This window comes from Rhinatrema bivittatum, chromosome 8 (genome assembly GCF_901001135.1).
Source record: "Rhinatrema bivittatum chromosome 8, aRhiBiv1.1, whole genome shotgun sequence".
NCBI classification, from domain to species: Eukaryota; Metazoa; Chordata; class Amphibia; order Gymnophiona; family Rhinatrematidae; genus Rhinatrema; species Rhinatrema bivittatum.
The window spans coordinates 274,292,035-274,304,050 of NC_042622.1; the positions used below are offsets into that span (position 1 = coordinate 274,292,035).

The following is a 12,016-nucleotide window of genomic DNA, read 5'->3' on the forward strand; positions in this document are numbered from 1 at the left end:
AAGCCTCTTGCGCGCGCCGAGCCTATTTTGCATAGGCTCGGCGGCGCGCATAAGCCCCAGGACGCGCGTAAGTCCCGGGGCTTCGCAAAGGGGGTGTGTCGGGTGGGTGGTGCGAATTTCGGGGCGGGGCGGGAAGCGTGTCGGGGGCGTGACGCCGGCCCGGGGGCATGGTTGAGGCCTCCGGACAGCCCCTGGGTTGGGTGATGGCGCGCCAGCAGCCCACTGGCACGCGCAGAGTTACACCTGCTTCGGGCAGGCGTAACTCTGCTGACAACGGTAGGGGGGGGGTTTAGATAGGGCCGGGGGGGGGGGGGGGTTAGGTAGGGGAAGGGAGGGGAAGGTGCGGTGGGGTGGAAAGAAAGTTCCCTCCGAGGCCACTCCGATTTCGGAGCGGCCTCGGAGGGAACGGGCAGTGCGTGTAGGGCTCGGCGCGTGCAAGTTGACAAAATGTGCACCCCCTTGCGCGCGCCGACCCCGGATTTTATGATACATGCGGCTACGCGCGTATCTTATAAAATCCGGCGTACTTTTGTTCGCGCCTGGTGCGCGAACAAAAGTACACGTGCGTGCTCTTTTATAAAATGTACCTCAATGTGTTTCATGAATCTCTGCTGAAACCTGCAGTACTTTTGTGACCCTCCAGACCACCATCCTGGCCGCAGGAGATCCCAGTAGAAGAAGAGACACAGTACGAACTTGCGGAGATCTTGGATTCAAGAAGAGTTCACAGTAGACTACAGTATCTTATTGCTTAGAAGTTTTACAGTCCTGAGGAAAATTTGTGGGAGCCTACTTCTAATCTATAGGCCCCCCTAATTGCTCCACGAATTTCACCGCTGATACCTAATGAAACCCAGGCCCAGGAAATTGGGAGGGGACTTTGGAGAGGAGGTACTGTTAGAATTCAGCTGCCTTCCCAGACTCCTCAGCTTTGGACACTCACTGAGCAGCAGGGAGCTGCCATTGCACGCTCTGATGCATGTATTTCTAGGACCTGGCAAAGTGTCACATAGGGTGTGCATGTGCATCTATGCATATGATTCTGCATACTCTGTCAAGAGTCAGGTAGTTGCCCTAATGTTCTTATGTTCTAATGATGATGTCACATGCTCAAGACTACTTAGCCTGCCTGGACCTGGACTCTTTGCCTTGGCAACAGGTTTCTTGGCTTGTTCCTGGTTCCAGCTTGCTGCCTTTCTCAACCTTGGACCATTCTGGCTTCTGCCTGCTTGCTACCCGTCTTGAACGAGGACCATTCTGGATTCTGCTTGCCCGCTGCCTACCTCTACCCCGATTGGTTACTGGATTTTGCTTGCCTGTTGCCTGACTCAACCCCAGACCAGTTACTGGATTCTGCTTGCCCGCTGCCTGCCTTGACCCTGGACTGCCTCCTGGCTTCTGCCTGTGCCAGATTGTGTCTTGGGATCCGCCTAAGTCCTGCTGGTCACACTGAGGGCTCAACCTGAGGGAACATCGATTAGGATAGGTGAGGCCTTCCAAGGTCCCTCTTTGGCACTTCAGTCTGTGGTCAGGTTCATCTGTGGTGCTTCTTGCTGCCTCACCATTCAGGGGTCCACATCACCACCTGTAGTCTGAAAGGGCTTATAGAGTGGCAAGTGGGCTACCCCCCCTGACACCAGCAAGAGCTGCCCCCTAACAGCAATGCTCCAGTCGCAACATGCCTTAGCAACAGGCCCCACTATCTAGTGGAGAGCGAGCTGCTTCAGCATTTGACTTTAGACCATCCTTGTCTTCAGCATCTGTCCTCGACCTAGCCTGGTCTTCAGTTCTTGTCCTCAGGTTCACTTTGGTCTTTAGTGTTCCTTGCCTCCTGTGTTTTTTCTCGTCTTCCTGCCCTGCCATTCCCTTCAGCCGGATGCCTGGTATTAACCTTGGCCTTCTTCTGGATATGCTTGACCTCTGCCTGCCACTGACCACTGCCTGTCCCTGGATATGCAAGACTACTGCCTGCCTCTGACCCCTGCCTGCCACCGGATAAGCCTGGCCATCACCTACTCCACTCTAGCCATCTCGACAGATCTCTTCTCAACAGCAGAGGCCCCCACTAAGGCTTTCCGGCCCCGGCACCCAAAGGTTCAACCTGAGGGGGAATGTGGGCTGGTAAAGGCGAAGCTCCAGCTAGGCCTCTGCTTCATCCAGGTCCACCTGTTGACAGTGGGGACTTGTAGAGCTCCTCCCTGCATGTTGCATCAACTCTGTCTCGGCCTAAAGGTCCACGAACCCAACACTATGACTAAGGGCAATATCAGAAAATAAAAGTTATGTTTGTTTGGAATATATCCTCAGAGTGAGTTCTACTTTTTCCTGGCAATTGAGTATTGGATCAATAGGAGATTGGGGGGGGGGGGGTCATACAGGGGATTTTCATTAATTGAGAGACCTATCTATGCACCCTCCTTGCCTCTGGGCCTGAGTCCACTACACCATCTGCTTTACCCACATTCCCATTGAACCTTCCCTAGAGACTGGCACTCGGCTCACTCAAGTAAAATAAAGAGTGATTGCTTCCAATTTTAGTGAGAATTAAAACTTTTTTTTTTCACATTCGTTGTTAGCTGTGACACGGTCGTCATTCCTCCCCTCTCCTCTCCTCCTCCACTTTCATCTTCTTCCTTCCTATGCCTTACTTTAGATTCAGAAAGAAAGAATGGTGAGAGTGCAATGTGCTCAGAAGGAGCCGGGTATTTTTGGAAGTCCTTTGAGAGTGTGGCATCGCTTTCTGTAAATTTGTGTCTTCTTTCTGCAGAGGCAGGCAGCTGATGGAGATGGCTATACCCCAGAGCCCATTCGAGGTAAGTTTTCCATTTACGGCACGAGTTGGCGAATCTGATCCTCTGGCACCACCAACAGATCTTGGGGGATTTTTTTAGATGTCTTATTTCAGGGCTTACAATCACTCTCAAAAGCCTGAAAACAAGTATGGTTGTGAGGATCGTCAGGAGAAGTTGGGAAAGCCCCTGCTTTACCAGGTATCAGTCTTGGAGGAGAATTATTGTCTTTCTGAGTAAAAGTGCTTGCCTGGCTGTATAGTAAGTCTCAAGCTCAAATGGTTCTTCATCATCAATGGGAGCATTGAGAGGAGAGGATCACCTTGCTGGTGGCTGAAAGGAATCTAAGCTTTTGCTTGGGACATTGTCTTTTTTAAAAGTATTGGGGCAAAGTTAACTATTTGGGAATATTATTTAGTGTGTTTGTGCTTTTAATAGTCAGTAAGGCAGCGAATAAATAAGTTAGACTTTTTGTATTTTTAAAAGTCAGTCAGGCAGCTAGTAAGCAGTAGTTAGTGTGTTTATTTTTAAAAGTCTGTAAGGCAGCTAGTAAGCAGAACTGAGCGTTTGTATTTAAAAAAAAACAAAAAACAAACAAACCCCAAAAAGTAGCCAGAAGCTAGAAATAAGCTAGGAGCAGTGTATACCTAAGTAAAAAGGTTGAAAAGTTCAGCTCAGTTACTCACCTTGGAAAGGTGTTGAGGTAGTGTGATTTGGTTTGAATAGGTAACAACATTAGTTAATCAAGAGAGCTGTGAGTCACTCAGGCTGACTAAAGTTAGACTGTTTGTAATTCCCAACCCTCCCACCCCTCGCCCACCCACCCCAAGCTCATCCCTTAATTTATAGGCAGGTGCCACTTTCACAAAAAAAAAAAAACCAAACCCAACAACAAAAACTTTATTGAGAGTTTGATCAGACCCCGGTAGGCCACTACCAGACATATAGTGAATTCACTAATACATTTAAAGGAAGTTAGACACATTCCTACTCCCATAGCAACCTAAATCTTAACTAGGAACTGATCAAAACTGAGATGAAGACAGCAGTCCAGCAGCAAGAGGGGGGCTTCCCAGTCTTTTGCATCAAGTGTCACATGTATGATTTTTTACCCACCGGTGAGAAGTCGTACATGTGCATGCGATGCAAAGAGCTCCTGGCTCTCAGAGAATGAGTCCGATCTCTGGAGGCTAGAGTGGCAGACCTGGAGGAGCTGAGGCAGTCAGAGAGGTATATAAATGAGACCTTTAGGGATATAGTAGCCAAGTCCCAACTTCAGACTGGCAGCCCTGCTGCCTTGGAGGAAGAAGGTCTCATGATTGGAGAGCATCAACCTGGTGCAGCAGGAAAGGATCCTGTAGCAAGGACCTGCTCTCCAGGTGATGCACTGTCCTTTTGTACCGAGGATATCTCCTCAAGGCCTACTGCCCAGGAGGGAAGGGTTAGGTCAGCCGTCATAGTTGGTGATTCAATTAGTAGGAATATAGACAGCTGGGTGGCTGGTGGGCGTGAGGATCGCCTGGTAACATGCCTAACTGGTGCGAATGTGGCAGACCTCACGCATCACCTAGATAGGATTTTAGACAGTGCTGGGGAGGAGCCAGCTGTCGAGGTACATGTGGGCACCAACGACATAGGAAAATGTGGGAGAGATGTTCTGGAAGCCAAATTTAGGCTCTTAGGTAGAAAGCTTAAATCCAGAACCTCTAGGGTAGCATTCTCTGAAATGCTCCGTGTTCCACGCGCAGGTCCCCAGAGGCAGGCAGAGCTCCGGAGTCTCAATGCGTGGATGAGACGATGATACAAGGAAGAGGGATTCAGTTTTGTTAGGAACTGGGGAACCTTTTGGGGAAGGGGGAGTCTCTTCCGAAGGGATGGGCTCCACCTTAACCAGGGTGGAACCAGACTGCTGGCACTAACCTTTAAAAAGGAGATAGAGCAGTTTTTAAACTAGAACAAAGGGGAAAACCGACAGTCGCTCAGCAGCGCATGGCTCGGAGAGAGGTATCGTCAATGGATACTAATGATGCATTAGAATTAGGGCATCCCGACAGTGAGGTTCCAATAATAAGAAAAGTAGTCCAAGTGCCTGTAACTAAAAACTCACCTGAGCTAAAAAAAATTCTAACTTATCCATGTCAATTAAAAAACAGAATGAAAATACAAACAAAAGGGATTTCTACCCATAAAGATTCAATTGTGCATTTAGACTCATGCAGGATGTTTATCCTGTTGGACTCTGTGCCATCCCGGACATAAAGTGCCACCCCACCACCAGGGTGCTCCTCTCTGTCATTGCAATATAATTTGTACCCCGGTATAGCACTGTCCCATTGGTTATCCTCCTTCCACCATGTCTTTGAGATGCCAATTAAGTCTATGTCATCATTCACTGCTATAATTACACGTATTAATCTCCGCTAAGGTAAGACCAAAAAATCACACTCTTAAATCATGATGAAATCTCACCCTATAATGTATTTATCAACTTTTAATTTATTTATTGTGAAGACATTTTTGAAAAAATGATTTTGAAAAAAACAATTTATTAAAAAAGATTTATAATTTTGAAAACATTTTTTTGCAGAATGGGGTAAGTTTCATATATTTTGATGCATGCCTCCATGGCCTTGCTTCAATTTTTTGTTTTAATCATCAACTTACCACCCTCCCACTCTCTATTTTATTCAACAATTTTTTTGCAAACTTTTATTGTTATTAAAGTAAAAAGATGTATATATCATTCAATAAACCCTCTTAACCATGTCAGAAGAACGCCATCACTCAGACTTTGATTACCTGAGAGTGAGGTGATGGCGCGTAAATCTGGCAACAACATCTACCCCAGCGTTTTTAGAATAATAAGGACTTACTCAGTTTGAATAATTTAATAACGGATAAAGAAAAAATTCTATCCGATTGGAGAAAGAACATTAAACAGAGTTGGAGGAAGATCGGAAGACAACATAGTTTGAACTTTACAAAGAAATAAAAAAATAAAAAAAGAAGTAAGGAACAACAACGGAAATTGTGAAAACCAAAACTTTTGATGGAGACATTCAATAGGTGGACTTTGGGACATGGTTAAGAGGATTTATTGAACGATATATACATCTTTTTACTTAAATAACAAAAAATGTTTGCAAAAAAATTGTTGAATAAAATAGAGAGTGGGAGGGTGGTAAGTTGATGATTATAACAAAAAATTGAAGCAAGGCCGTGGAGGCATGCATCAAAATATATGAAACTTACCCCATTCTGCAAAAAAAAGTTTTTCAAAATTATAAATCTTTTTTAATGAAATGTTTTTTTCAAAATCATTTTTTCAAAAATTTCTTTACAATAAATTAAAAGTTGATAAATACATTATAGGGTGAGATTTCATCAGGATTTAAGAGTATCATTCACTGCTATACATTCTAATTCTCCCATCTTACTTCTGGCATTAGCATACAAACATTTCAGAGTGTTTTTTGTTTGTATTTTCATTTTTTTTTTTTTTGGATAAGGATAAATTGGAATTTTTTTTAGCTCAGGTGAGTTTTTAATTACAGGTACTTAGACTATACTTTTTATTGGAACCTCACTGTTGGGATGCCCTAATTCTAATGCATCATTAGTATCCTTTGAAGATACCTCCCTCTGAACCATGCGCTGCTGAGCGACTGTCGGCTTTCCCCTTTATTCTAGTTTAAAAGCTGCTCTATCTCCTTTTCAAAGGTTAGCATCAGCAGTCTGGTTCCACCCTGGTTAAGGTGGAGCCCATCGCTTCAGAAAAGACTCCCCCTTCCCCAAAAGGTTCCCCAGTTCCTAACAAAACTGAATCCCGCTTCCTTGCACCATCGTCTCATCCACGCATTGAGACTCCGGAGCTCTGCCTGCCTCTGGTGACCTGCGCATGGAACAGGGAGCATTTCAGAGAATGCTACCCTGGAGGTTCTGGATTTAAGCTTTCTACCTAAGAGCCTAAATTTGGCTTCCAGAACCTCCCTCCCACATTTTCCTATGTCGTTGGTGCCCACGTGTACCACGACAGCCGGCTCCTCCCCAGCACTGTCTAAAATCCTATCTAGGTGACGCGTGAGGTCCGCCACCTTCGCACCAGGTAGGCATGTTACCAGGCGATCCTCACGTCCACCAGCCCCCCAGCTATCTACATTCCTAATAATCAAATCACCAACTATGACGGCCGACCTAACCCTTTCCTCCTGGGCAGTAGGCCTTGGGGAGATATCCTCAGTGCGAAAGGACAATGCACCACCTGGAGAGCAGGTCCTTGCTACAGGATCCTTTCCTGCTGCACCTGGTTGATGCTCTCCCATCATGAGACCTTCTTCCTCCAAGGCAGCACCAGGGCTGCCAGTCTGAAGTTGGGACTTGACTACTATGTCCCTGAAGGTCTCATGTATATACCTCTCTGTCTGCCTCAGCTCCTCCAGGTCTGCCACTCTAGCCTCCAGAGATCAGACTCGTTCACTGAGAGACAGGAGCTGTTTGCATTGCATGCACACGTCAGAATCATCTTTGTGCTCAGGAAAGCTGTGAGCTGAAGGGGTCCAAACAACACATATCTGACTGCTTGGATCTTAACAACACATTAGGGATATGCACTCGGAAAATGTTAGGGGTTTTTTTTGGTTTGCTTATTTTTATTATTTCTTTCAGGGTTTTTTTTGTTCGTTTTGGTTTTAGTGTACACTAAACTGAGTTAATGTGCACTAATTTAATTTAGTATGCACTACAAATGTTAGTGCTTCCTAAAAACCAACAAAAAAACCCCACATGCAGATCTCAGCAATACATCTGCAAGGGTAGTTTAGCCAACATTTAACACCAAGCTGAACTATTTAGAGTTGCAATCTAAGAAAAGTTGTGGATTTTCATGCATTTCTGGGAGGAGGAGAGAAATGTGAGGAGAGGAAACTGTGGAACCTATCTGGTGAAAACCTCTGAAATATCAACAGGATATACTGGAGGAGTTGGGATAAAGAGTAGTCATCTGAATTAAGCTATGACCATTGGGATTTTAACTCATGCCATCTAAATTTAGTTGAACTATCTTATTCCATCAATTCTGTTTTTATTGTATATCGTCTAGGCCTGTCTGTGTTAGGCGATTAATAAATTTTAATAAATGAAATGAAATGAAATCCAGGCTTCAGAAAGCCACAAAAGATGAAAGAAGGGTGACTAAAACTTCTTCCAAAACCCCAAAAAGATATAAATTCAATTTTCTAAAAAGAGAGGATGAGTTAATCTTTCTTCCATCTAACCCAGATCTTATTCCTTGAGGCCCAAGGGTTCTCCTCTGCAAACAGAATTAGGAGTAAGAAAAACTCTGTCCTGCTTCCTCAAAGGTTCAACTAAAAAATCCACACTGCAAAATGGTGTCCCTGATTTTTTTTATAAAGCCAGGACATTACCTTTACAGCATCCCACATGGGGGAGCTAAACACCAACTAGGGATGCTTCCATTTTATCTACTCAGATGGAATATGCTTACTGGTAGAGACCCAGTAGTGTTGTGTACATTATGAATCAGCAAATTGACAATTCTTCCTAACAAAGGGAGGAATATTATATACCTCAGAAATAAGTGGGCAGGTATTTCTGTAAAATAATGTTTAAGCAGCACCAATGGAGGAGTTGTAAGCTTGGGAAAATTAGTGAAACAACAAAGTATGGTTTCTAGTAATATTTTCAGAATTTTTCAGCTTTCTGGGTACCAGTAAATTGTCCTTAACCCAAACTTGCACATTGTCCTGAGTTTTCCCAAAAGCTGATGACAGTTTCCGAGGATTTCTTTTGATCTATTACTCTAGATTCCAGTTCTTTGACTTTTACTGGGAAGCTCTTGGAAGTGGGGAAAACATGAAGCCCTTCCTGCTGCTGGGAAGGAACAGCTATTTTGTATCAGCACTAGCAGCAGGAGTGAGGTGATCCTCCTGAGCTGACATCACATGATCCTGGCTAGAGGTACAAAATGGCTACTCCCAGAAGTAATAGAAGCCTTGCATGGGTGAAGGAACAATCCACAAACGGAACATCAAGCTTTCCTTTCTTTTACCTAATCGTTTCTCCTTTAGGGTTGAATTTTCAAGAGGCGTTATATGCATAAAGCCTATTTTTCTGCACATAAATGGGCTTCTGAAAGTTTCCCGGGGGTGGGCTGTGCAATTTTGCGCATACTTTTACCGACACTAAAAAGTGGCCTTCTGAGGGGAGGAGATGGGCGGGGAAACCATTTATGCACGTAAATGTACATGTACACAGTTGTACCTGCTTCCTTCCAAAGAGGCATAAATATGTGCACATATGCCATACTGGGTTCAGCGCACGCCTGCTAATCTTCAAAGCAGACTTGTGCATGTAAGTCCGCTATGAAAACATCCAGGCTAATGTCTAAGTGTGCTTTCTACATGTGGACTTTAGTTTCTAAGTGGGTTGTTATAAAATTACCCTCCCTATATAAAATTGCCCTCTGAAAGGCCACACTACAGTTTGGTCTCCTCACAGATTGTGCACCCATTTTCTTTTTCTTCCCACAATGCATTATTGTGCATTTTTTAAATATTGCAAGGCATTCAGGTTCAAACGCCCTTTTCCTATTCTTGTGTAGCCCCCGTCTTGGGCTGCTTTTGGGCAAGGGAGCACAGAGCAAGGGTTACAGACTACGCAAGGCCCCATCACCTCCCATGGTTCCTGCACAGGGGGGAAAAGATTTACTTTTCAAGATCCTTAGGGTTTCGTGCTTCACAGAGGAGCGTCTTCCTGCCCACCGGTCCAACAAAAGGTCACAAAAACACCACATGGATTCCAAGGCTGTTGTTCAAAAATAAAGTCCTTTACTGTAACTGATGGCACGGAAATGAACAAAGTCCAAAAATAAACTCAAGTCTCTTTCCATAGACTCCGAAAAAAAATCCACAAATGTCAGCTCTTTGGAAAAGGTACACTTCCTCCTGGTCCTCCCAGCACCTTAGGCTATAGGACTTTCTTCTCTTCCTTTATTCCTTTTCTCCTCAGTTACCCGAGGAAGAGAGCTAACTCCAGAACCAATCCTCTAATAAGCTATTTCTTCTGACAGGCCAAACCTTCCCTGGAAAAAGTCCTCTCTATTTCCCTCTTCTTAAAGCTTTCCCTCATTTCAACAACCTCCCAGGAGTTCTCTTCCAGAACTCTGAGACTTCTCCTTTCTTCTGGAGAGGGACAAGACCAGTGACATCACTTTGTGAGGAGAGAAATAACCTTGCAGAGCTCTAGTTCCCAGAATCCTCTCTTCTTATGCCCACTGCATCACATGGGTGCACAGGTCCATGATCCCTCCTAGTGGGGCATGGTATTCTTCCTTAACACTCCTACACTGACCTCACAGTAAGGGCGGGGTTCTGGTTGAGACCCCTGCACATATTGAGGGCACTCAGACCAGCTAAGGTCACTGCTGCCATGTAAGTGAAGGGCAAAACTCTTACAAGGGCACTTGTGTCTTTGTAGTTTCTTAACTAATGCTACAATGTTTGCTATACCACAAATTTCAAAATAATCCACAAAACTTGTTATTCCGCCATCTCTTTTAATAAAACATTTATTATTTAAATTTGTTTCCCTGCCTTTCCCTCATAAGCACAAGGTGGTAAAAATAAAAATCAGTCAATATGCAAGCATAAAAATACAAAAATAAAATAACAAAAATCAGCAATGAAAATATATAAATACAAAATATGTACTCATAATACATTTATTACCATGCTGCTTTATTGATGATAATAATAACAAGTATATTTATTATATAGTTTCTAGCTCTCAGGACTTGATCACAGGAGTTTCTTATCTGTCGCTCCTTCTCTGTTAGTATTATTATATAGCACTCCATCAATGTACACAGCACTGTAGAAGAAAACAGAAGAATAAATGATATTTCAGGTAGGCAGTTTTATACAAAATAACAACTGCCAATGGTGCTGAAAGCAGCAGTCTCCTGACCCACGAGGCTTCAAGGCCAGGGGATGTGTGATGGGCTTGCCCAGTGTGGGAAGTGAATCTGATAATTAAGGATGTTGTCTGTTCTCTTGGCAGGGGAGAAGTCGCACATTCTGCCCATGGACACCAGTGTGTATGAGAGCCCTTATAGTGATCCTGAGGAGCTGAAGGATCGGAAGCTATTCTTGAAGCGAGACCTCCTGATGATTGATGAAGTGGAACTTGGCGCAGGAAACTTTGGCTGCGTCAAAAAAGGCTCGTATAAGCTAAAGAAGTAAGTTGGAAGTAGGCAGGTTGTGTGAATACTGACTTTTCGATAAAGATAGCCTCCTCCCTGCCCCCAAATTGCAATCAATGGTTGGATTCTGTGCAGGCTGCGATAACTTGTATTGGACTGGACCAACATAAGCATTATTCCGAGATAATGAAATGCATGATTTGTCCAGCATACATACGTCCCTTCTTCAGACATGACCAGACTATGATTATGACGATCAAGGTCTTTACCACTGAAGCGGGACTGGAAGTAGGTCTGTTTATTCTTAGTTTGGATCAGAGTTCAACAAATCCCCAGCCAATGGTAAGTATCCAGATTATCGGAAAAGCTCATGGTCTTTGAGTTGGCCTTCTGGTTCAGGTGGTAAGTGTTGCTTGTTACCATGCAGAAGGTCCCTAGTTCAATCCCTAAATCAATCAACTGGGGCTCAGGATGCTGTGGAGTGTTCGGATCCCTGGTAAGGGGGAATCATGGTCCTTGACACCTGATGTCCACATCTAGGTCCCATAATTGCAGGGTTCTGGAAGGAGCCCTGGTGCATGGCCCCTGGCCCAGGGTCATTACTACAATAACTGGACTAAATGCAGATTAGAAGGGGATATAAATAGGGGCAATAAAATCTCCGGATAGTTGAGAACAAAGGCTTGTGATGCCAGATCCCAGCCCTGGTTCTGATTGAGCTGGAAGTACAAAGAAGCTGGAAGAAACCAGCTGGTCAAAAATATGTAAATACAAATTTTCAGCTTGACACAATTGGGGGAGAGTTATATCCGAAGACTCTGGGTATACCTTGAGGTTGCTTTCAGTGTTAAAGCCTTCTGAAAACTTCTATGCCATTATTTTCACCCTATGGTATTTTCCCTCTACAGCTTAGTAAATGAACTCCTGAGACTTTTACAGTAAAGACTGTCTTCCCTGTTAGCAACTGGGACTGTTGATGGTCACACCTCTTGTTTATGCCCCTTCCCTG

At 44.3% G+C, this 12,016-nt stretch overlaps 1 protein-coding gene across 4 annotated transcripts in view; it reads left to right on the plus strand.

Annotated features, from left to right (window-relative positions):
- LOC115096400 (tyrosine-protein kinase ZAP-70) overlaps window positions 1–12,016 on the plus strand; it is a 132,491-nt gene that overhangs the window by 69,461 nt on the left and 51,014 nt on the right. For all 4 annotated transcript variants that reach the window (XM_029610942.1, XM_029610943.1, XM_029610939.1 and 1 more), the window contains 2 exons: window positions 2,768–2,813; window positions 10,866–11,043. In XM_029610942.1, the coding sequence (XP_029466802.1) occupies window positions 2,768–2,813; window positions 10,866–11,043 (224 nt within the window). The remainder of the gene's footprint in view (window positions 1–2,767; window positions 2,814–10,865; window positions 11,044–12,016) is intronic.